This window comes from Takifugu flavidus, chromosome 1 (assembly GCF_003711565.1).
Source record: "Takifugu flavidus isolate HTHZ2018 chromosome 1, ASM371156v2, whole genome shotgun sequence".
NCBI classification, from domain to species: domain Eukaryota; kingdom Metazoa; phylum Chordata; class Actinopteri; order Tetraodontiformes; family Tetraodontidae; genus Takifugu; species Takifugu flavidus.
The window spans coordinates 24,501,262-24,527,638 of record NC_079520.1 but is presented as its reverse complement, the minus strand read 5'-3'; the positions used below and the strand labels follow the sequence as shown (position 1 = coordinate 24,527,638).

At 44.3% G+C, this 26,377-nt stretch overlaps 1 protein-coding gene across 2 annotated transcripts; it reads left to right on the top strand.

Annotated features, from left to right (window-relative positions):
• The first annotated feature begins 1,706 nt into the window (after window positions 1–1,706).
• Window positions 1,707–25,239, top strand: pax2b (paired box 2b). 2 transcript variants are annotated; one of them, XM_057047701.1, is made up of 10 exons: window positions 1,707–2,271; window positions 3,532–3,697; window positions 4,060–4,257; window positions 7,047–7,126; window positions 7,210–7,329; window positions 13,484–13,659; window positions 15,773–15,887; window positions 21,414–21,515; window positions 22,901–22,987; window positions 23,431–25,239. In XM_057047701.1, the coding sequence occupies exons 1-10, from the start codon at window positions 2,229–2,231 to the stop codon at window positions 23,550–23,552; spliced, it is 1,209 nt and encodes a 402-aa protein (XP_056903681.1). In that variant the 5' UTR covers window positions 1,707–2,228; the 3' UTR covers window positions 23,553–25,239. The 2 variants fall into 2 exon arrangements, with proteins under 2 accessions (XP_056903681.1, XP_056903692.1); XM_057047712.1 differs by having other exon boundaries at window positions 1,708–2,271; window positions 23,412–25,239.
• The last annotated feature ends 1,138 nt before the right edge of the window (window positions 25,240–26,377 follow it).

The window sequence follows — 26,377 nt, the reverse complement described above, 5'->3', positions numbered from 1 at the left end:
CAAAAAAAAGAAGAAGAGGGGGTCATGGGCCCCAGCTGACCCATCGGACAAACACGGCGCAGCACACGTGCTGTTCAAACACCAACCCAACAAAGTAAACAGCGGTTTATACGTTCAAAACAACAACTTCAGCAATTTGCCTCCCCCCTCTTTTCACTCCCTCCATTCTGCTTAATTTTATTTCCCAACGTGGAGATCAAACCGTACACAAGCACGAGGGCACGAGAACAGAGGGAGAGGTGGGAAAAAAATCCGAGGTGGGGGGGGGTGATGATGGTGGGTCTCAGGGAAGGGGGGAGAGGGGGAAAAAGAATGTAGCTTTAAGGGAAATGTGCAGCCGGGTGTGAAATTACAGCCTATAGTGCTACATATTGTACCAGAAGCTCACTCCAAAAACAGTAACAAAAAGAGAAATCATCCCCTAACCTGACCGGGAGGCAGAGCGTGAGATGTGGCCGTCTGCCCCTAAGAGATGCCCGCCAGCTCCACCGAGCTGATCCCGCAGGAGAAGGGCCAAATGTGGCGAGCGTGCGTGCCCGCAAACGCGCCACAATCGGGCTTGCGTTCACATTTTAAACTCATTGTTAGGGATCCGGCTATTGCCGCCTTTGGTAAAGTAAAATAAAATATAAATAGAATAAAATAAAATAAAATAAAACATGGGAAGGAACTCAAATAATATTTTAAGTTTTGCTTATTTGAGGTCCTATTTTTAAGCGTTGTTTTTTCGGTTGGATTGTTGTCAGGAACTAAACTCATCAAATATAACCGATACATTAACCACTTTATGGTTAATGTAGTATTTATTTAGTGCATTGTGATCTTTATTTATTTATTTTTTGGGTGGGGGGTGACTAGTTTTGGGCGCGTCTTTCGGATTTATGGCAACGCCTCAATTCTCGGTTAATAACTTGGCTTTGAGAATATTTGCAGGTATCCGAGTGCACTCCGAGTTTTACTTTTTTGGACCACTCTGACGTGCAGTGCCTTTAAATTTCAGAAACTATACAGTGCCATCTACAGAAGCCAAGCGGCACTGCTGCGCGCACCTCGAGTCCATCCCCAACCTCCCAATACCTCCAGCACCATCACCGCCACTGCCCCAGTTGGAAGACCGCAAAAATGACATTAGCATCAAAGGAACAACATCCTAATTCACAGACATTAATCACTTGTATATGGCTGAATATTAAACCAAAAAATATGTCTGTAGTCAAGTATTTAGGTCTAACATAAAATCCATGACAAACAAACGTTTTTTTTAAATCAAGTAACTTATGAAAACACGCAAAAAATCTTCAAATTTGTTAGCAAAAAAAAAAAAAAGAACAGCAACAAAAAAACGAATTTGAGCAAAATCTATCTAATTTCTAATTGTGAAGCAACAGTAATTAAAAACTTCGTCCAGCGATATAATCCACAGCGGCTACAACATCTAAGGAACTAAAAAATAAATAAATAAAAACATGTTTCCATTTCTTATTTACCTCCCTCCCCTACCCGTTGGTGTCTCAGACCTCCTCATTTGGACGTCCGATTTTTAAAAAAATATATATTTATTTATATATTTTGCGTCGGCGAATCACAAAGTGTTGGCATCTAATGCCTTTGTCTGACAAGTCATCCATATAAGCAAAAGGGGGGGTGTACAGAGGGGAGGAGAGGGAGAGAGACAGAGGAGGGGAGGGTTGCAGCTTTTAGAACCACAGACACACCGAGAGGCTTCATTCTAAGCCCAAAGATCGAGCCTAACGCATCCAGCCCAGGAGAGAAACCCCGACGTGTGCGCGCGTCTTCCTTCGCCGCTTGTGACGCGTCCACCGAGGCCACCACCGGGATTTGAGGACGTACCGGGCCCTGCACGCTGGACCTCAGCGTTTTCTTCCTCTCAGAGGCACGGGGTGTGCTCGCTTGGCACGCTGTGAGAATTTACCACTGGCCAGGCTTTGAAAAACAGCGACAACGCAACGCGGGGTCGTGTTCCTGTATCCAGCGTGCGGTCATGCTGCGCACCTGCCAGACCTCCGCTCCAGGACCGGACTGCTGAAGACGAGAACGGCAACTTTTGGCGAAGAAGTTGCCACCAGAGCGTTTGCGGGAGCCGGCGTGGAGGGTCCAGCCAAGCCCCTCGTCGACTAGAATCACATATTTTTTCTTCTCATTTACATCCTTGAAAGGAAGGCGAAACGGCGACTTCGGTTGATTATCTCTCTTTCCTTTGCTATCCAATGGATATTCACTGCAAGGCAGACCCCTTCACAGGGATGCACCGTAAGTAGCTCAACCCGAGTTTCTCTGTCAGAGAAAAATATGGGGAAAACATTAAAGATTTAAAAAAAATAATAACAAAGATGTCGTTTAAACCACAGAACACCGCAAGTTTTCTTTCTTTCAAGCGTCTTCGCGTAAAATGTTTAATTGAATGTAAACTTGACAGTGTATAAAGATGCAGGTTATCGAAGCGCTTTTCACCCCGGGGGTAATTCTCAGGATTTTTAGAAAGGAATAAATGTGAGTAATGCTTCCGTGCACACAGCGTGGATGTGCACTGAGACTGAAGTAAACAAAGGCAGGTACTCCGATTTACACGTGTATTAATCTGCAGCTTCCCGCGCTTTGGCTCAGCGTGTGCGTTTAGGCCTAATGGGCACATTAGTGGTCGGTGTATTGTCCAAATTATTGAAAAATCAGACAGTCCTCTTGGTCCAACATTCACAAGATACTGTAAAACACATTGTTTATTTAGTAATTTGTGTGTTAATAATTAATTTTCGCCCTTACCAAATTATTCACCATATGTGACGGGAATAATTGGTGAATTATTCCACTGTCAGGCAAAAACAATTCAAGTCCTGTGAATCTATTGGGTCTGTAATTTAAATAAAAGCTTTAAAAATCTTAAACAAATTATATCTATTAGGTACTGTCATATTCATTTTACATCAGGTTTCTTTATGCACACTAATAACGTGATTTTAAACACAAATGTGTTATTACAGATGTACTTTTAATATTTTATTTTGAAAAACCTACGTCCTATGAAAACATAATTGTAGCAATTATGTGGGGCGATTTTTAGAATATATATAGAGATAAATAGGAAATGAAAATATTCCGCGTTAGTGTTGCTTTAAACATATTAAAAGTGTCATGACCAATTTTTCACATTATTAAAAAGTGTGGGGGGAGGGGTATTTTTTTCAAAAATCCAAAACTCTGCCACAAAAATGCTACTGCGAATAAAGGGGACAATTTTATTTTTATTATTATTTTGTAGAATGGAAAACTTTTTAACAGAGAAAATTTGGAACGGTCCAGAAAAGAATAAAAACATTTCACATGTACTAAACGTAGAGCAGAAACAAATCATATCACTGACGTTTAGATTTATGACCATAAGTTTTCCGCCATTTTCCTTTTTTATCAAATTTAGAAAATATATCAAATATCTTCATAAACATCTATATTTCAACGTCTCTGAATGACGTTATGTAATGTTACGGTGGTGTGCTGCTGTTGTATCCCACCTAGGGCAGGGAGGTGTGAACCAGCTAGGCGGGGTGTTTGTGAACGGCAGACCCCTCCCGGACGTGGTGAGGCAGCGGATAGTGGAGTTGGCCCATCAGGGCGTCCGGCCATGCGACATCTCCCGACAGCTGCGGGTGAGCCACGGTTGCGTCAGCAAGATCCTGGGCAGGTAAGTGGAAATTCCGTTGCGAGCGGGTCCATCCTGCTGATCCTCCCTCCCGCCCACCCCCCTGTAAAAATGCAACCCTGTTTTTATTAACAAGGAGTTTTCATTCCGTTCCAAGAGAGTGTATGATGAAGATTCACTGCCAGAGATTATCTTCTGCTATGCTAATGCTAGTTTCCCATGACATTTCCATTTATGTTTTTCTTTTGGAATTGACAAAATTAATTGAGACGTAATGATGCTCTGATACATCAACTTGTCACAGGTGGACACGCGTAAACTATCCAACATTTACGCACCAATGCGTAAAATCCTGTTAAGCGCACGTCACATCTTCTAATTAAAAACAGAATATCTTTCAACAGATATTACGAGACTGGTAGTATCAAACCGGGAGTGATTGGTGGATCTAAACCTAAGGTTGCCACGCCGAAGGTGGTGGAAAAAATCGCAGACTACAAGAGACAAAACCCCACTATGTTTGCGTGGGAAATCAGAGACAGGCTGCTGGCAGAAGGCGTCTGCGACAACGACACCGTTCCCAGCGTCTCATCCATTAACAGGTAGGAAAAAACAACGAAACGTAACCCAATGTGTAGGATATTGCGAGGCCTATTTTTTTATTTTAATTATGTGTGGTTAATGGGCTGGCCGCGGGATCTTTAATGAAGAGGGTCGGCAAATTGAAACTCAGTCATCACGGTGCTGTGAGCGCACCACCCACAACAGAATATTGTTTGACCAAGTTTGTGCCGAGGCTGCCTGCGGTCTCAGAGGTGCAATTCAATCTTTCAGACCAAACTCCCTCAACAATCAGCAGTACATCCAGGACTGAGTGAATCTGTCGAGATGAAAACCGATCAATATTCGGTGACCAGATCCCGTGGCGCTATAAAGAAGGCCAATTTTCTTGAGCACATCTAATGTGCTGCAGCGGCTGCTGCTGCTGAACGCAGACACAGACGGCCTCCTTTTTATCGGTTTATATGGTCTAAACCGGTGGGCATTATTTATTGGCAGGGGAAAATCGCGGTTTAAATTATTTTTACGAACTTATTTCTTTGGAGGTGTCTTCAAAATGTGTCGCGTTATAGTGACGCACTCACGTACAGCAATGCAAATGCTCGTGTCAAACGCTTGCATGATAAATTGAAGCCACGGGTTTAATTTAAATCTTGGTTTCCTCAAGCTTTCCTTGAAGAATGAAAACAGGAAAAAGTGGAGTCACTCAGGATGACCCAGGGCACCCTCTGCCCCCCTCTGCCCCCCCAACCAGAGATCCCCGGTGATGAACTTTGGTTAAGACGCACTGTTCCATAGAGCCAGCGTCAGCATTACATTTTAATGAGCTGAGAGCGTGGACAGCTCCATACAAGACATCTTTTAAATAGAGGGGGGGGAGGCTGAAGAAAATTCATTTCATGCTTCGTGGCTGCTTAAAAAGCCCCATTTAAAGAGGCTCAGACACATGTATGTGATAAATTCAAAACCTGCTTTAATATCTTAAAAGGAGCTCTGTGATAGTTTTTTTTTTTTTTCAATTCCAATTAAAAGCTCTCTATTTTGGGCATTGGGGCGGCCTCATGTGCCTTTGTTTCTGTGGAGAAATTAAATTGTGAATATAAAGCACAGTAATTCTATCAACCAAATACTGTATAAGAGCTGCTTTGCATTTCAATTATGGCTTAATGCTAAGGATGCCCCTTTTTTAGAGTTCATTGTGCTGCTCTGCCATACACACACACAAACACACACACACACACACACAATGTGTACACACACATTTGTTTTGATTTAGCAGGGGGTTAATGTCTTGATATTTGTCTGAATTTCTACAGGAACAGTCCGCAAAAAAGAAAAAAAAAGGGTCAGAATCAACAATCATCGAGTTTACCTTTTAAACAAAGATAATAAGATGGAAATATATATATATTTATTTTATTTTAAAATGAAGAACATTGAAATGAAATGAGGCAAAAGGCTGCTGTGACCTTTTTTTTCCAGTTGGCTGATCTTGACTGGGGCCGGTTGCGGGTTTCTGTGGCTGACAGGCTGACCTCAGGACTGTCTACAAAAGAGGATGTTCTATTTAAACACCTTTCACCCACTTGCATTATTAAACACCACAGAGATAGTGTTCTGTGCTCTGAATTGGGGGGGGGGGGGGGGGGCACCACAACCAACAAGTAACATTAGCTCGCTGCTATAAAAAACCATGCACCAAAACAGGCCTTTACTGGCGCCGGATTCTACTGATTCAAGAAAAGAAAGCCATTTTTAAAATTTCTTCAGGGGGGAGATTTAGCAAAAGCCAAGTCCTTAATTCATCCCCCCAAATTGCTTCTTCAATACCATGAACATGGCTACCAAAAAAAGTCTTTCGATTTATGTGGCACAGACGAGTCATAGGGTCAAATAACTGTTATGGCGAGGAGTGAAAAGAAATGAAAACATCAATATGCGCTCCCTGGGAAAGGCTGGTTGTGGGGTAGCTTTGCCTCCAAGGAGAGCTTTCGCTCTTTTTTTTATTTGCGACAGTGTTGGATTTGTTCCCCCGACGCCTCCTGGCACCTTTGGCCGCATCAATATTCACATCGTTTGAGGCTTTTCTTTGTAAAACGGTCAGAAGGTGAGGATCTTTGAAAGGTCTGAGCAGAAATCAAAACCTGAAAGTGACCAAAGAAAAAAGAGGGCGAAGACGTCAATCCTTTAAAGCCCCTTCGCACTTTCCTCTGTGCTAGCTCTCAAGGCATGCGTGATAAATAGTTTTAAACTTTACAAATTATTGTGACAGCTCCCTTTCTCCCCAAGTGCCATTCAGATTAACGGAATCTAATGCTGGCGTAAGCTTGTGCAAGGCAATAAGGAACTATTGCTTTCCTGTCACATATAATTTATAGCTTTCTATTTGCATCTGTTTGCCCGTGTGGCTAATCCCCAACTTTTTCTCCCCGAGCCTCGATCAATAAACCCTCATCCGCACTGGCACACGCGGGCCGCTGGTCCTACAGAGATGTTTGATCTGGGAAGCAAAGGGCTACTATATAGTGAAGTAAAACCCCCTCCACAGTGAAAGAGAGAGAGCGGGGGGGCTGATTAGTGCGGGCCAGGTAGAGCCAGTGAAGCCGATCATTGAGGTGAATTGATGTGATTTCATGCTTTGTTTGCAAGATCAGTCAGAGCAAAAGTGCAATGAAGACTTTTCTGCGCACCTCCCCTTTAAGGCAAAAACGCTGAGGGGATCTGGCCGGCGTACCTTCGCTGATATCTTAATCACAAAGGTTTCCCAGACGCCGTCGCCAAACAAGGCTCCTGGAAGAAAGCGGCTGACTGTTTTCATTTTGCTCTACAGGATCATCCGAACTAAAGTCCAGCAGCCTTTCCATCCATCTCCTGACGGGACTTCCCTGTCCACGCCCGGCCACACTATAGGTAAACACGGCAGCAGATGACATAAATCACTGCGCGAGCTACGATTGGCAGCAAGTTCTGCATCTTTGTGTCTTTTCCCTCAGTACCGAGCTCAGCCTCTCCACCTGTAACCAGCGCCTCCAATGACCCTGCGGGATCCTACTCCATCAATGGAATTCTGGGAATTCCGCGATCCAACGGTGAAAAGAGGAAAAGAGACGACGGTAAGGATGCGTTCCTCTTTTCCTCTGGGAGGGAGGGAGGTGGGAAACTAAACAGCCCAGGGTTGTAATGCAGAGAATATGTCCCGCAAACCAAAAACAAAGTTTAGAGAAAATAGAATTCCCTCCAGTTTTATGCTATGAAATTCACTTTGCTGAACTTGCAATTACAGCAGGAGCGCCGGCCTCAGTAGATGACCCTTATAAAACACCTAAGCCTGAACTCTGTTACACAGCCGTGTCAATCTGCCAGCCTGTCTTTTGATTTGAAGACACGACCTCCGCTGTTGTCTCCTGCAATTAATCTTTATGGAAGTGATTAAAGGGCTTTAGATAATTACATGTCAAGATGATGTAGCCAACCACCCGGGTCAGTAAAGAAAGGCCCTAAAGCTCTGCAGAGAGCTTTCCTTTTCTTTTTTATCCCTCCCCCCTTGAATATAAGTGGCTTCACTTCTCCTTTAGAAGTAGTAGGTTAGTGGGTATAAATAGACCTCAGGTCATATAGATTATTGGTTCTGTAAGCAATAGGCTTTCTTAATGTCACCGCATAAGCAGGTGATGAGAATAGCTAAAGAGATGCGCTCGTGTTGGAGAGCATGTATGGTTATGGAGGGATGATGTGGCTGCTGGAAAAAAGGGGGCAGTTATCTCAAACAGGGGTGGGAATGAGAGCCTTATTTCAGCGCTGCTCTGGAATGAGAGCTAATCAGCGCGCGGCAGTGGTTTACATAGCATCTTCTTTGTTCTGTCGTTCGTCTGGAAGCGCGGGAGGCGGGCGGGTGGGGGTGGGGGTTTCGGGATATTGAGTGGAATTGATGTTTTATGTGTGTGCAGGGAGGGCGAGATGACTAATGACCTGTCAGAGGTAGATTTCCTGGCAAAGATATAAAAACCAGCATGACGTGGACATGGCAAATGACATAATCAAGTCTTTCCCTGTAAGAGATGCAATCGCGGAGGCATAATGCAAACGTCTGGTATTTCCAGGGGTTCATTTTCAGTCATTGGAGGACCTCTCATATTAGCCGGGGTGTAATGTCTCGTCACTGAATGATAGAATGCACACATTTCTATGCAGATTGCCACTGAAGGGCAAAGAGGTATTAAAGGGCATGGAGAGGAATAAGGTGTCTGTGTGTGCGCGGAGGGAGAGCTGGTCTTTTGTGGAGGTCTTCCAGGTGACAGCGCCGTGTTTCTACAGTCTCAAATGATTCCCCTAATGTGCTGCCATTTCTGTGATTTAGATGCTCTGAAGAGGAGGTGTGTGTGTGTGTTGTGTGTGTGTGTGTGTGTGTGTGTGTGTGTGTGTGTGTGTGTGTGTGTGTGTGTGTGTGTGTGTGTCAGTAGAGTATAGATTGTACTAAAGGCTTGACAGAGAGCTGTAGTTCTTATATACTCTCTCAATGGTCAGCTGGTGCCTACTGGAACCACAGGGTCTGGGATACTTTATCTTTCCAAAATATAAACCCCCGGCCTTGGGGACACACACCCACACACACACCCACACACACACGCAAGCACAGAGAGAGAGATGTGCAAAAGCAATGTCTCGCCTGGAGCCACAGTTTGTAAGAATAGTATATTACATTCGATGTTACCCTGTAGACACTATTGTCCTGTTACTGTTTTCTCTTAAAGTGAACCTTACCTTCAACCCCCAACCGCACCCCCACCCTCCAAAAAATCAAAAAAACGTGTTTAACTGACAGTCGCAAAGAAGCTTAGCTCAGAATCGGTCGGTTATAGCCTCAATGTTGGTGGCGACTTTTCAACCGTCTCAAGAGGCCAGTTATTATTCTTCCATACATTGCAACTTTACATCTAAATACACAATGTTTATGTGTTTAGGGAAGGATTTAATGCCACACCATTTATCCAAAACAGCAACCGCCGTTAGAGAGCTTTGTCCAACTGTTGGTTTAAAGATTAATGGTTGGCGGATGTCTCTTTCACTGTTGCCTTCTTTGCTATTCAGACACATTTCGCTCCCCCAGTAGGCAGTAGTCTATACACAGTTAATGCTTGGATTAAATTTCTTCACCGCGCAGTAGCTTGCCTGAGCCCTATTTAACTCGGTAAGCCCCATGATGATTATGGCACAAGCAGTCATTATCGGCGGCTGAAAAACATGAGCAAAAATGAGCGAAGAAAGGGAGGAGAGGGATTCTTATGGAGGAAGGGAGGGGGGACGGAGCCCCGGTGAAACCGATTGGCCCGAGTATTTGTCTTAAGCAGGCGCAGTGGCGCTGTGCCAGGTCAGTGGTACCCTTAAACTCCCCCCCCCCTCCTCATTACAGGAGGGATGTAGCGATAATGTAGTGTGACGCGTGGTATGTACACTGGGTCTCGGCAAGAGGAGCTTCAGGGACACAGGTGTCATAAGAACCATTAATCTGCTGGTGTCACGTGTTATTGCAAATTAAAAGTAGCGTGTTACACTTGGCAGCCATTGTTGCAGATGGACAGGGTAGGTGGGGGGGTGGAGAGACCGCCGGAGACGGCGTCTTTTACTGGCCGCTGCCTTTCGCTTTCTAAAAAGTGACACAGATTGGAATTTGCAGTTCTGCAGAGAAGAAGCCATCACCTCTCAGGTTAACATCCAACCGCCCGAAAGACAAAGGCGAGTCCTCCACAAAGCAGCTGATGTTTGAGCCCACGCCGGCTTTCACGGGGGGGGGGGGGTTGTTCACCCCTCCCTGGCATTAGTCCTATTTGAAGTCATCTGAACACACATTGTCCACCACGTCTGCACTTATTCGTTTGCCACAAATTGCATAATCAGACCTACAGATGACTTAATTTCAGCCATTCTGGGCCCTTTTTTTGTCTTTCTTTTTGCTCTGTGGTAGCGCTTTCGCCTTGATTTATGAGAGAAATACCACCAGAGAAATTTCATGATACGCTAATCATCGTACATTTCAAAAGCCAACAACAATAGCCGCTCAAAATGGATGTGATTCTGTGCTTCAGTAGCTGTTGAATTAATTGTTTCTGCCTCCTAAGCATCAGGAGGACTGAGCTGATGTGTGCGCGGGGAAATGAGTGATGGAGCGAGCTGCCACATGCGCCCTGCTCTGTGTATCAGCATCTGTTTTTGGAAAATCGCTATGGCAACTCAGAGCAGGGCAAAATGTCACCAACTTCGTACGATATCGAAGTGGCCTTTCAAACTGGTGCAGAAATCTGTCAATTTTATTATAATCAGAAGAGAAACCAATGGAGCTTATCAAATATACATTTTTCTTATGCTGAACAAACATATCAGAGTCTAAATTTTCTTCATGTTTACAATGCAAACATTCCATTAGGAAAACAATACGCAACTGAGTTCATCCAATTTGTTTTAATTTGATTTTGTTAACTGGAAATTAAATCAGGCAGGAAATTATAGAGGGGCACCAGCGTAGTGGGGGAACAGAGCGCACCTATGCTGACGCGCAGGTTTAAGAAAAGGCTGTTGGGGGGGCGGGGCTGGCGCGACCTTCAGGTGGCAGCACACCTCCCCGTGGCGTCAAACGGTGACCTAAAACCTGGGTTTTCTCTGCGGGAAAAACTTTCATACTTTTCAGAAGTTTCCCCCACACGGTTATTTTCCTTTTTTTTTTTTACTCTTTTTGTTTGGCGACCAGTCGCTCAGGCCCGCTCCCAGTCCTAGAGTTGCACTGGCTAAAGGATCCTGCTGGGGGTCTTGACCTCCGGGTGCCAAACCCGCAGAGACGGGTCCGCTTTAAAGGGACGGTTATCTGATTCGAAAGAGGCTTTTCCCTCGTTACCAGAGTGTTGATGCAGAGAGATGTCAAGATGAATACACTCGGCGCCAGAGATGATCAATAAACAACCACAGAGAGAGAGAGAGAGAAGAGCGCCGACCAGCAAAACCAGTGTGGTGAAAAGGAACTGCAGATCCCGTAGTATCTAAATTAAATATTGAGCAAAAGTTAAAGTTTTATCGGAGGTTGATTGAGCGTAAAAGTGGGAAGGTGGTGGGAAAAAAAGCACCGTTTGGCCTAAATGAGCCTCTTCGTCATCACGGTTATAGCTAATAACCCTCATGGTCCGATGTTTGTTTTCAACAAAGATGCTCATTTTATCAGGTGAATGTTTTCAGATGGGAATCATGAGCTGGGCGGCTGAGTGGGAGGAAGAGAGAGAGGCCCAAAGCAGGATGGGTGTGTCTTGTGCGTGGGAAGCGCGTTCCACAGTGGCGAGTGATAAATACGGTGGCGTTTTAGGGATATGGATCTAATGCTGCGGCACAGGCCGGCGGATAGAAAGTAACCAATGGCTCTTGTTTTCCTGAGTAGCAAAGACAACAGCTTGATAAAAAAAAATAAGGTTTCCATGACAATCAAAACATTAAGTTGTCTGTTCAGCCTTGGTTTGGCATTTCTGACTGCTTTTTATGTTCTGTTTTAAGTTTTTTAAGTGTTTTCAGCCAGTAGTTGGCGTTAGCATCACACTCCTCCTTGGGTTGATTGACAATTATATATCTATAAAGTCCCATTTCACATTTATGAAAGAAAGCACCAAAACAAAGCTTTATTACCGAGCTCCATTCGGGCAATTTTAAAATAAAAATAGCCAATTGTCCTATAAGATTCAATAATATTCTCCCTCCCTTAACTTTCTTGTGGCGGCTGCTCTCAGGCCGATCCTTGTTGCCCTCCACTCTCATGTCAACTCTTTTAATTATGATCTGCCTCATCTGTGTTACAAAACCACTGTAGCAACACAGGAGGTAATTAATCAGTGTTATTTTATGACTTGTTCCCCTCCGCCGTTAATCAATTACTATTAATGTTTGTTGTGACTGTAAATAAAAAAAACGTAAATATCATGGGTTCACATTCAGCACATAGGATAAACCAATTATTATAATAAATAACCGTTTGTCTTGGGCTTTTAGTTTCAGCATCAAACTGATAAATGAGATTTAATAGCTGATTGATCTGATCACACGTTGCTCTTTTCGGCGCGTTGCTTTTCGTCGATGGAGGGAGACAACCTAATGAGGCGTTTTTACCAAACTTGCGGCTCTCTGCGCGGGTTCAGGCTAGCGCCCTCGCATGTGCAAAGCCTTTTATTGCTCCTTGGGCTGGATACGGGAGAGTCGGGCTCATCCTCTGGCCCCGGCCTGTGAAAAAAGGTCAAGCGGCAGAATGGAATAGCAATATCCCTCCCAAATGGTGCTTTCACACAGACATGATTGATCAATTGAATTCCGCGGCAGAGAAAAATGTGGGATTAAGTGGAGTATTATACGCACAATGAGTTGAGGCATGATGTTCATTTCAAGTTCATTTCAGCTCCCTCTTGCCACCAGATCAGGCAATCAATAGGGGCCTTGCATATCATATATCACCGCTCTCCTGCTCAGGGGAGAACATAATCTGCCACAAATTCAGAATGACGAATTTGGAGCCGAGCTATGTGGGAGACATGTGCAGACTCAGGGAATGCAGCGACAGAGGCGGTGAGGTGATGGGAGGTGAGGGGGAGCTATGGCTGGGTGGTCTGTAAAGGTTTTAAAGCGCGCATGTGACAACCGAGGGAAAGCGGAAGCATCCTTCTCCCAACTGTTGGGTAATCAGGTCAGGAGTGCTGTGTTTGGAGGCGCGGGATGATTGAACTGCGATTTTTTCTATTTGTTTTTTATTCAGCCTCTTGTCCGCCACCGCTGTTTCCAAATGAAAGCACATTCTCACAGGGAATGGAAGCAGTGAAGGGAAATTGTGCTCTTCATTTGAAGTCGTAGCGGAGGTTTTGGAGAGGAAATAAGGATGGGAAGGGGTAGAAACATTCCCCACTCGGAGTACAAAAAGGCAGCAAAACAGGCGAGCTGCTGTTTTCATTTGCCACAACATGTATATGTCTGCGAGTGATGGTAATCCATCAATTACCACGGGGCACTGAGATCATGAGAGGTGCTACTGTGAATGGGGTTGCGGAGAAAAGCCAGCGATGTAGCCAGTGGCTCACTACAGCCATTAAAGAGTGGAAAAACCTGCAGTCCATCCCTTTCTGTCCTCCTCTGATCCCCCACAGAGAAAATCCAGGAAAAAAAAAAACATGAAACATGAGGGGAATATAAAGTACATAGCTTGAAGTGAAGGCCAGCTTCCCGGGGTCAGACTGTTGCTCTTTCTCCTTGTAGATGGTTCAGATGGTTCTGGCCCAAACAGTGATTCTCAGGGTAGTGTGGAGAGTTTACGGAAACATCTTAGGGCAGATGCCTTCACCCAGCAGCAGCTGGAAGCGCTGGACCGGGTCTTCGAACGCCCCTCGTACCCCGACGTCTTCCCAACATCGGAGCATATCAAAAACGAACAGGTCAGTAGCCCCGCAACTCACCACTTCACACATAACCCTGAGATGAAAAGCGCTTTTGTCACAGACCATGAAACCACAGCTAATTAAACAAACGTCCGAGGTGTCCAGCCACTGGATTACAAGCTAGCATGAATAATGCTGGAGGGATCACCAAGAAAACACCCACGCGTTATTGATTTTGGGATGAAAAACACATTCCACGTATCCCCGTAATTGAGAATAACAGTAAGACGATCAATATTCACGTCCCCCCCCCGTTCCTTCATGTCTGATGTTATTCAAACGCTCTTTCTTGCACAATTTTTGCGCCGTAGTTGAGAATCGGCCTCACCCCTTACATACCACAGCCCCACTTGCAATCCATCCTCATTTTTAAAAAATTAAGAGGTGTTTTGCAAAAAATCCCCCCCCCCCACACACACACACACTAAAATGACAGCTGCAAAACACCACTTATTAAAAGCTCTGGGCTTATTACAATGGATAACCTTTATTTACATTCATTATACTATTAAACAATGAGAGACTATTAATTTCTCTTCTACAAGTCGGACCCATAAAGCAAAAGCAGTCCCCTAATTGAGTTCATTTTAATTTCTCTCCAATCGGGGCGAATTACGCAGGTGATAAATCAGTGGGACAGGCCTCACCTCCAGAAGAGGGCCTAATTTGCAGCTAATTACGAAACTGATTTCTACTGGAAGATCAATACCAAAACGAATTGGAAATGACTTGCAATCACAAAGAGCATCGAGAAGGGTATTAAAAGGGAGAGGGGAAAGGGTTAGCCCCAAAAAGGGGACATGTAAGGGGAAGAAAGAAAAAAATCCAGTCCAGGAAAATCACGTTTAATTTAATGCAATATTAATCACAACACTTTCCCTTTCATGGGTGCCTCACAGTTTTTCTTCCCCAGGAAAATGTGGCCCTATTAGCCAGTGTCTGCGTTCTGTAACGAAGCATTAAAAACCCATTCTGGAGATGCAAAACTGAATGGATTCACCCCTCCCACACTTCTGCCAGCCATTTGGTCATCCCTTTCACACATATCTTTTCAGCTTCCCCCCTTCTGCCCTTTATCTGCATGATAAAACGTCTGTTTGGCGTCTGAAGCCTCTGAGAATAGAGGAAAACATCCGACATTGTGCCAGCGAACAGTTGTAGCAGACAATTAGAGTTTATCGGCGATAGTAGCAGACAAGAGTGGGGTCACGGACGTCCCCCCCTGTGGGAGCGCGGCCCTCTGAGCCACGCGGGCTCGCACTGGGCTTTGGACGAACAGTGTCAACACTCACACTCCGGAAGTCTTGTCTCATTAAAAAATACTACTAACATCTGCCAGAAGTGTCTTAATGCTCTCTGTGAAAGGAAACTGCAGAAATGAGGGAGAGTATTTGTTTACTGAAGGCTCAGTTGGTCAAAAAGATTTAATTTGACTGTTTTTTAACCCCATTTCCTGCATTATTTTATCACTTTCTTGTCTAAAATATTCAAAGTGAATTCTATCATAACACAGTTTTCACTTTAAGAGGGTAACAAAATGATTTCGGCCTGAATTACTTCAATTAGAAGGTGGGATTTAGGTGAATTCATCCTTTCACACACAACGTCTGAACGAACAGGCGTTACAAAAAAACACAAGCGCCAGGTTCACGAGCGATTCTTTGCAAAGATGTCATGAAATTTAAAGGAGGTTTAGATTTCAAATCAAGAGCGTAAAAGAAAAAAAAATGGAGGGGGGGGGGAGAGAAGGTGAACGGTGCCTCTCAAACAGGGCCACATGGTGTGTCCGTAACAAAGCAGAACTGCCTTCTCCCTTGGCTGATCAGGGGAAGGACTGCAGTCAAGCACAAAGGGCCAGCTGACGCCTTGGCTTTTTCACTCATCTCAAAATCCCCACTTCCTCTCAGACAATACCGAAATACATTCATGATATGCTTGAACTGCCACCCTGCAGCTTGGACACACACAGACACACACACACACACGCATACAATGCTCTCATACAAATGTATACTGGTACAGGCCTGTGTGGAGCGCTTAATGGAGGAGGAGAAGGGAGGATTTCTAGGTATTGTTTGGTTGTGTAATGATTCAACTGTCCTTTTCCCAGGCTAATGAGTACACACTGCCTGGCCTGAATTCCAGCCTGGACGAAGTCAAGCCCAGTTTATCCTCTAGTGCCAACCCAGACCTGGGCCCCAGTGTGTCGCAAAGCTACCCCGTAGGTAAGACCAAGCGCCGTACAGTACGCCGCCAACGCAGCTTCAAAACGATGAATCGACAGCCCCCGAACAATAATAAAGGCAAAAAAAAGAAAAAACACAAAGCGTGCAGACTTTTTTTGACGAATTTCACTCTGAGCTTTAAAAGATGGCGAGACTATTAACAGCAGTGGGTTGGGTTTTTTTTCTTTATTTCTGCTGAGCAAGCAAGGCGATGACAGAAATCGGGGGTGTGGGCAGCTGTTCTGTCACCGCTGGACAAGGACCTTTAGGTGACAACCTATCAGGGCTATGAGCGTGTATCAGAACGAGGTCTTGTAAGGGGAGGGGGGGTGAAGAGCCAGCATGCAGGACTGTCTGCTCTCTGGCCGCGTTGCCCCTGCGATTTGTTTGCAGGGAGACAGCCCCGGTGTCTCAGCGCACGAGTAATGTGCCTCGGTAAATACAGGCTGGCATTTCTGCCGCCCGACTCTAAACCTTGTGATCATTTATTTTACCCTCCCTGTCTCCCCCACCACCGCCGACCTCTCCCCCTCTTTCTTTGTCTCCTCTCTCCTTGTCACACTTAATGACCAGCTGGCTAATTGAAATATTGTTTGGCTGTTGCCGCGTTATTACCGAGAAGAAGGTTGAGTTTACCGAAAGTTTACGATGACTGACCTGAGATTAATACGCAGAGCTTTTATTAAAATTCATATAATTAAGCAGCCGCCATCAAAGGCAATGGGGTTCTGCGTGGGGGTGGACAGGGTGATTGAAAATTGCACCAGCCACCCCCCCCCCCTTCTCAAATGATAGCCAGGCAGTCTTATGAGAAAAGAAAGGGCCCGTTTCTCATTAATATGTGGGAGGTAGATTTCCCCTGTAAGGCAGGCCTCCTGAGAAGAAAGGTGCGTGTTTGTCCTTTGTGCACCGCTGGCCTCTGCAGAAAGAGGGTTTGGTTCTGCAGGCGGCTTTGTTTGCACCTGGGATATTTTAGATGGCCTCTGCAGAGTGGGGGTGGGGGGTGAGGGGTGGGGGGTCTGCTTACTGCTTTACAGGTGCAAAGAGACGCAGGAAGAAAGATGCGATTGTATGCATATGAATGCGTGTGCATGTGTGTGGCTTGAAGAAGCGTCGCTCTTCTGCCCCGGTTTATCGCACACTCTTTCCTAGAGGTGAGGGGTCGCGGCGGAGGGAAAAGGTCTGGCCACCTGGCCCCGGCCATCGAGGCAAGACAGCCGGGCGCAGATTTAGAGAGCGAAGAGACAAAAAAAACCTAATCGAAATAGGAAGAGCTCACATTGCTGAGGTTTGAGTCGCACCCGCCGACGCCGCCTGTCGCAGCTCCTTTGCACATGTGAGGAAGGCACGGGCTGAACACGGACAAACTCCGGCCAAACTTCTGCTCGCTGGCATGAACTGGGCCGCTACCTCTAAAGCACAAACAAACACCAGCCTTTGGCTTCGACTTGGTAATTGGTATTTAGTTAGCGGCTCCTCTGCTTGGTTTTCCCTCAGTGCCCGCCTGTGTGGATATTAGGTGATATTAAAGTGTGTGTGGCCTCTCTAATGGCTGACTATTACAGTATACTTGCCAGCGATAAGCCTATCAGGGCAATTTTAAGCTGTGCAAAAAGTAGTAAATTATCTGCCGCGTTTGGGCTGAGATCCAATTTCAAATTAATTGTGTCTTTACGGGGGGAAGAACTGGAGATTATGTTCATCCTTAAAATGTTTTCCGAACACCAATTAAAATGTGTGCAGTTATTGATCTTGTTGATTTTTATGTCCTGGAATTTGCATAATCTATTAAAAATGAATGATTCATGAAGCGCTCATTGGCAGAGATTGGAATTCTCGGTGAGATGAAAGACTGGAGCGATAGAAATCTTTTGTGTCCTCTGCTTATCCTATTAAAGCTCAAAAGTATTTCAAATAAGAAAGGGATTTAAAGGTATTGTGCACATCATCGAAATTCAGACTCAAGAAGCCACTTCCATTAAAACGCTTCTCTCTCTCTCTTTCTCACACGCGCACGTGTGCACGCTCTCTCCTCCACATTAGCGCTGTATTACTTTCTAAATAGTCCCTCTTACCACATAAAAACACCAAAGGGTTCCATGAATATGTGGATAGGACAATTGAATATTGTGGGGTAATTTCTATTGTTGATATGGGAAGTCATTTCTTTGATGAATTCCCTTCGAGAGATGGATTTCATCTCAAGTATCTCCTTATTCTTGTTATTTCAACTGCTTGAAATTCAAATGGTGTGAGCTGGGCGCGTGTGTGTGTGTGTGTGTGGGGGGGGGGGGGGTTATGAATAGGGGAAGGAGTTGGAAACTTTTTAGTGTATTTTCAGAATAGATGGAGAGATGGCCCCGATACGGCCGATTGTCCACAGTTTCTATAGAGGGCTTCAGCATTTCCTGAAATTAGTCGGAGCCCACCTGTTTTCGCGATGGTGCTTGGGCTTTTCCTCAGTGGGAGTTTTACACGTCTCCACTCACTGACTGCACACTCAAGACTCTTTAAACTCGTCCCCTGCTGGGCATCTTAATGGGAGCCTCCAAAGCTTTTAAGCTGCTGCGTCAACGACACTTCTGCTCTTCAGTTCGACCTCCTCCTGTTGTGAACCAAAACTTCAACTGTTCCAAACTAAACTGTTCCATCCTCAAATGGGTTCTGGCTTCGCCGTTGTGCGCGGAGAAGTAAGCAAAAGGCGATGCCCCTGCTCTGAAATGAGTGCTTATTTCATCTTCACAAAAGCAAACTAACCTTTGAACGGGCATTTGATAATGAATGACTTTCAGGCCTCGTTTGGGGAATTGAAGCAATTTGGCTCGCCAAGCATTCTTTACTTAGTTGTGATTAATTAGGGTGCTGGGAATTTTTGGCTTGTGATAAATTTCCTCATTCTGCATGTCTGCATATAGCTTAGAAAATGGAGGTCACCGTGTCAAACTTGTTTTTTGTGTGTGTGTTTGGGTTATTTGGTTATTTTTTTGGTTGTTGTAGCAAACATAAAGTTGTCCCCGATGTGCAAAATGTCGCAATTTAGCAAACAAAAGAGTCATCCATTTTGTTTCTGAACCGTATAAAAAGGTGACCCTGGTTTCAGTTTCAAGAAAGTGACCCTTTTTGTTGAATTAACCCACAGATTTTATTGGTTTTTGTGCCATTAATTAAGGACAAAATGCAATGATGTAGCTAGTTGAGCATGCAAAGCAATAAATTGTGTTTTTCCCAGACTCCAGCAATCATCGCGGAACTATTTATGAAATGAAGAGAGAAACCAACAGGCTTTTGTGATGGCAAAGCTAAAAAAAAATTAAATAAATCCTTCAATTGATTTTCACAGGGAAGGAAAAAGAGGGCAGGGGAAAAATAAGAGCTTGATTTGCTGGCGTTCAAACTAAGGGGACTGTCAGAGAAAACAGACAATATAAAGAAGCCCATCATTTAATGAGAATCTGGACACACATCTCTGTTTGTAAAAACAACAAAGGCTAGGAAGCAGCTAATGAGGCTATCATCGCTGCACAGAGAGTTCTCTGAACCGGCGCCTCTCTGAAAGAGGGCTTTAAACCGTCCTCGGAGCAACAGCCACAGCAGAGCAGCAGGAAATCGCTGCCAAATGAATCTAAAAACAGGGCTACGAGATGAAGCTGTGATCACTGTTAACAGTCAGCAAGTGTAGAATCGCTGATGAACGCAGAAAAGCTTTAAATATCTGTAGAAACAAACTATTAAATCCCGTCTGAATCAGTCTGTATTTAAAGAGGAATGACTGTTGTTTGCCCGCTGCAAGCCGCCTAAATTTTTCCATTTATCAAAGAAATGAGGCTGCTTCAGGAGACAAAGGCTCATTTCCTCCATATGAAGGGAAGTAATGAAGAGATAAGACTGTTTTCTTTTTATTAAACATACATGTGCGAGGAGCATAACTGCTGCAATTAAAAAGAGGAAAAAAAGATTGGGTCAGTGTTTGCTCAGGCAGTCAGGAGCTACAACCATCTCCACACACACACACACACACACACACACACACACACACACACACACACACACACACACACAGAGCTGGACCCCCCACCTGCAGAGCTCCCACGGCTCCCGTTGACTTATGTGCACCGGCTTGTGGCTAACTAATTCTTATTATAAATGGAATGAAAGGTCAGCCATGACCTCAGTCTCCTCTGGACAGCTCTTGAACTCCGTCATCTCTGACGGCTTGAAAACAAAAAGCCTCTTCATTTACATCAGAGATCTGCATATAAAAATCAGTTATTTAGCAATTATATAGACTTAATGTTAAATAAAAACAAAAACTGCAAGCTGACTGTGGTTTCCCATTGCGACTTTATTTAAATATCTGCGTATGACGCATCAACGCATATTTAAAAGATCAAACATGCACCTGTCTCTCCATATTGCCTCTTTTTTTTAAAACCTTTATCCGTCTGTCATCACGTTACATTAAGGAAGCCATACCACCAGGCTTGCATGGCTCCCTCTACTTCCTCCTCCTCAGGCCTTCCACCCTGCCTCTGCAGATTCACCATTCATTTCTCTCTCTGACCCTGCCTGCCAGCATGTCACAGCAGGTATCCAGGGTGGCTCATTTGTTCATCCTTTTATTAAATAATAGCACTCCTGATACGGCACGTCGAGGATTTGATTTGTTTTAGGTGAATATCTGCGGGGCAACAACGCTTTATGCTCTCGTTAGCGTCTCTTTTCCTTTGGCTGCTTTTTATTCTGAAGTGAAAAGCGACAATGGGTAATTTTTCAGAGCATCGCTAATAATCAATAGTTCTGTGTTGTCCCGAGCTTCCTCATTAAAGTTCTACTGGGGGACAACTTTCTCTTTGAATCCAAGTGGCCCTTGTAACCGACAATGTAGCATGGGCCTCTCCTGCCCCAGCCGCTGCGCAGATTGGGGTTACATGCCGGCGTCCGAATGTCCCCTGTGTCTAACACAGACGACCCAACGTCACTCTCAATTACAGAGCTGAGGGGCCGGTGTGCTCCGACTTTAGACGCAGAGGGAAAGAAGGGAGGCGTAAGGCTTTGTTTGACACGTTTGGAGGCAAATTCATGAGGCTGTTTGGTTGTTTTAACTTTTCCAGACGACGTGTAGGAATGATACTTTATTATGTAATGAAATGTAATTCTGAGCTGAATGTCTGACCTGTTTTATCTGCTAATATGTTACGCTTCTGTGTCACGCACTCATACAGTTGTCTGCACAGTGACGGAAGAAGTCGAACAAAATTTGTCAATAAAGTTTCTAGTAATAGTAGTTAACAGCAGAGGACCAGGTAGGGGTTCCTGCTACCAAACTGTGGCTCAAATATTAAAACATCATCAATCACAAGTTTGTGATCGATCATTTAAAATGTCTCCGTTCCCAGTTTGACATCACTGTAACTGTATAAATACAAGCAGAACATTCTATGAATATTTGAAGTTATGTGGGAAATGGCTGCTGTTGCTGTTTGTGAAACCTATGCATCATTAATGTGTTTTATTTTGTCCTTCTAGGCAGAGATATGGCCAACACAACCCTACCTGGGTACCCCCCTCATGTTCCCCCCACGGGCCAGGGCAGTTACCCGACCTCAACGCTGGCTGGAATGGTTCCTGGTGAGCGAGCAACAGCTTCACATTGTTAATCATAAGCGGTGTTTCAAATGTGGCGTCATCTCCTCCTCTATTTAACCTGCAGTCCAGGTTCACAGAAACCAGTTAAGGGTCAAGAACTATAAGCATGGGGCCACTGGAAGAGGCCATGGTTCCTGTTTGCCAGTGTAGGGGCACACAGATGCGGTTTTGGTGCTCGGTATGAGTCTCGTGTCTTTCTATCAAAGCTCCGGTGTGATTAAACCACACGGACGGGGAAACCAGTGGAGTGTACACAGTGTTAGCATATTATTTACCTATCACGCGAGCCATCATGGGCGCCGGCTCATTCCTTTTCTTCCTGATGACGGCATGTTATCACCCCTGCCAAGAAGATTCTATTAACCGTCCAGCTGATTTTCATTCGTTAGTCAGAGTCTAATCTTAAAAAAACACATGTCGCTGAAATACAGCACTTTGAATCAATTATAAAGACTTCCTGCAAATATTTCTTTTGCGTGTGTCAGAAAGTGGACCATTCAAACTTAAAAATAATAGCAAATGCTTGTTTCAAACGGGATAAAACTCCATCACTAAGATGGGGACACAGTAGATCTATATGATCTTCTCTTATTCTACGGTCTTGTCATTTTTTAGTTTCCAGCGCCTGCTCTGATTTGATTTATTTTTAGGTTTTGGCTAACAGAGCAGTTCATTCTCATCGGTGGAAAGTTAGTTGGTGGAAACGAAAGGGGGGAGCGGCCACTCAGCACTGGGGGCTCGCAGTTTTCGTTACAACCCACTCATCTTGTGCACAGCGGCTAAGATTTAATAACAGGCGCGAAACATTGTTAAAAGCAAAGTCATTTTTCACAAGCTCCAAATAAAATTGGGCCTTTATTGGCTCGTAAAAGAAGGAAACGTGTTGAATCAACAGCGGTGCTTACTGACACGCCCCAAGTTAACTTACCCAACGATGCAACCAAACCTCAGGAAGAGATGGGGGGGGGCATACGGGTTCAGATTAGAGATGTTAAAATTCCTCCAAGAAAGGCTGCAGGATTTATTGCCTCGTATCAAAAATGTATGCATGAGGCTGTTTATTACCGCTCTGTTTATTAAAATGCTTTGGAATATACTGGAAGAAGAATGGATAGATATCCTTAAATGGGACCAGGGAAGCAGCCTTCAGTGTCACATCCTGTATTGTTCAGTGTTGCATAACTTAAGTGAAATGAAAAAGAAATAAATTACTTGCTTGGCTGGTTGCACGGCGATCACTATCACCCCCCCACCCCCCCACCCCGTTCAAATTGCATCCTGTTTTGAATGACAAGAAATGACTGCATGCGAAGCGTAATGGTTTAAACGCATTGAAATGCTAATTGACTTGTTGTTTTGTGTTGCAGGGAGCGAGTTTTCGGGGAATCCCTACAGTCATCCGCAGTACACAACCTACAATGAAGCCTGGCGATTCAGCAACCCAGCACTACTAAGTGAGTAATAAATACTGATAAAACATTAGGGAAAAGAAAAAAAACATTCCTAAAAGACCTCCTAAATGTTGATTTGGCAACCTAGATGTAAAGTTAGCTTTAATCACTCGGATACATCACTGTAATGTATTTGGCTCCATTTACTGTTGTCATTTGATATCAGAGATTGAGGGAATCACTCTGATTGATAGCTGATCCTAATGGAACCAGACACTGATGGAAAGTCATCAAAAACTGGATTAAAAAGAGGATTCTGTCTTATAATGAGAAACCCATATTTGCCTCTGCACTAATAATCTGATTTTTGTAATTGTAGACACGGGTTTGGGTAAAACAGCTTAAAAATGCTAATCAGTGACAGTAAAATTGGTTGCTTGGAAAGCTTTATCGGTTTCAAATGGTCCGTTCTTCTGTTAACTTTCAGGTTCCCCTTATTATTATAGTGCCGCATCGAGAGGCTCCGCCCCTCCAACTGCTGCCACTGCCTATGACCGTCACTAGTTACCACGGAAACCAAATCAACCTTCAGGACCATGGCCTTAGCCTCCATATTGCCCCGGTGTGAGCGGCATGGTCCACTGGACACTGAGCAGCTGTGCATAAAATGCTCCCTCAGACAAACTTTGGGGTTTTTTTGGGATTCCAGACAACTTCTCTCCTCATTTTTCTTTTTTTTACACTCAAAGCCAAAAGAAATCCACAAGTCATCACCAGAGACAGTCGCAAGCGGTGAAATCAAATTGCAGTGGTTCAAAAGAAAAAAAAAAAGGAAACAAAAAAGACCGCAAATATATGAGAATTTGTTTTCCTCTTGCAGCCGGGTCACAATTTCATCCCATCCAGGATCGATACTGAACATTCCTTTTCTGGGCAGCCCTCAGCAGGGGCGCTGTCCGGAGGTTAAGATGTAGCAGCAGCCTTTGCTCACACCTCCTTCTCATCTCCCTCTCGATTCGGACGGCGGCGCAGTGAGGTCAGAGGAGATTAGCAGCAGCACGTGCACGCCGCGGCCGGCCGGCCTGCGCCGCGTTGCTTTCTCTTTTCTTTTAACCACCCGGACGGTCACCAAGGAGACCTGCAGCCCGAGTACATTGACTGCTTTGTGATGCCATGAGAAGATTAGGACGTGTTCTCCGTGATACACAATCAACAATGTTAAAAAATGACGAGGGAGTCAAGAAATCTCCATTTGAAAATCGACGGAGCCGTGGCAGCGCATCAGCACGGCCGACTGTTTGCAAGATTTCAAGAAAACTAGTATATTCTTAAAAATGATTTTTTTATTTTTCATTTTTTTATAACGCAGATAAACTGCAGAATGCTCGGCTCATGTTTTACAATTTCTTATTTGTCAGGACAAGCGGTCAAAAAATAATAAATCTGTTTTTGTGTTGATTTTGCACTATTTTGGGGAGGTTTGCCACACTGGAGCCTGCTTATGCAGAGAAACGATGATGCATATTTGCTTCATTTCCTGAATATTGACTGTAAGCATCAGTCTGAAAAGGCACTTACAGTTTTTAAGTTGTTTTTTTATTATTATTATTATTATTCAAGGCCCATCACTCTGTGTCACTGCCTTGATCTGCACTACTACTTTGTCACAGCCTACATTTTAATTTAAGTTGATTAAGTCTTTGGCATTCAACAGAAAAGGACCTAACAGCCATTCTGAGTAGAACAAGTCTGCGTATTACTCGAGAAGCTGTCGGAGTCACTCTGAGCGAGTGATTCTGATGGTTCCAGTAATATCGAGAAGCAGGGCAACGATATCAGCTAAATGCCTTAACCGCGTTCCATTCAGCACCCTCACGCGTTCCGGTTCATCCTCCGAGTCCGTTGCTGGTTACTTCATCTGTCACGTGAATGTATTTGCATCCGCCAAAGACTTAGTTGCTGTTACTGTTTATTTACAGGCTGCCTGTTTGCATCATGAAAGCAGTATTATTAGGACAAACCCACATTTCATGAGGAAAAGTATATGTATAAATTCTATGCAGTGCAGAGGTGGTCATCATATGCATATTCAGCTGTAAACCTAAAGGCAGGTGGCGTTTATTTAATTGTTTTTTGCAAAATGGTCATTTTGTAGAAGCCTTTTTGTTTTCCTGTGTGTGATGTGAAGACAATTCTCTGTAAATACAGTAAAGAAACAATGTCTCTCATGTTCTCATGCTCATGGGTATGATTACCTCCATTATGCTGGTCTCACGTGTACAATAATAAAAGTGTCTGAAATCTTTTACGCTAAAGGGGCTGCCTGGCGTTTGTGAGTGGAGGCGTGCCGTCACTCAAGCTGTCATTTAGGAAAGAGAGACGAAACCTGCAGCAATTTGAGACCTCAGAAATTGTTCTTTTTTAAAAAACAAATCCTGCTTAAGATGAAAATCTATCTATCTATCTATCTATCTATCTATCTATCTATCTATCTATCTATCTATCTATATCTATCTATCTATCTATCTATCTATCTATCTATCTATCTATCTATCTATCTATTATCTATCTATCTATCATTTAATCGATTTCCAAAACTGGTAAAAAGAACTTTCCCAAAAGAGCCAAACGAGCGTTATCTCGGCCCTTGCTGCCACGTCCACCTGTTAAAGGTGGGACTCTGGTCACGTGATACGAGTCAAAGCTGAGTCGAGCCCTCCGCCATCCATCAGTGTGACCCAGAAATGTTTTTTCCCCTCCGTCTGCATAACCTTTGGAAGGTAATAGCACTTACGCTGCAAAGTACTGGACGATTAATACGCACGTTTAGGTCGGGGAGTGACGTCGCCTGAGTGCGGATGGACACGAAAAGCCATAAACGCGCACGCTGACAGTAGCTATGAGGAGCTAATGAGAGTCTTTTGACATAAAAGCATTTAGGGTTTAGGTGTAAAGCTCATATTGTGCACAGGGGCGGTGGTGAGAATGCCTCTAAATGTTTTCTCCATGATTTGGATCACTGAGCAGCACATAAAGTGTTTAACCTCTCCCCGCTTTGTAAAGCTGAATTAATTTTTCTAGCAGCGGGCCCGAATTCAATTTGTGCTAAGTTGCGGGGAGAGATTTATGCATGAAATCCTTCTTATAGCTTATTTTCACTCTTTCTTTGCTCCTTAATCCGGACGCCTTGTACGACTCTGTTATATCGTCGCTGGTTTCCACTTGATTTTGGACTTGATTGGAGCTGGACAAAGGTTGCACAATGGGGGGACAAACTGTGACCTTTCACCTCTGATGCTGCGTGTTGGTTGCAGACCACAAAACCAAACATATTTTTTTGCAACTGAGCTCCTGTGCTTAGTATTTGACTGTGCACTCTTTTTTCGGTCTACAAGGACCCCCCCACCCCCTTTTCCCCCATCACGAAGCCACAAATGCTGAAGTTCTGACAGC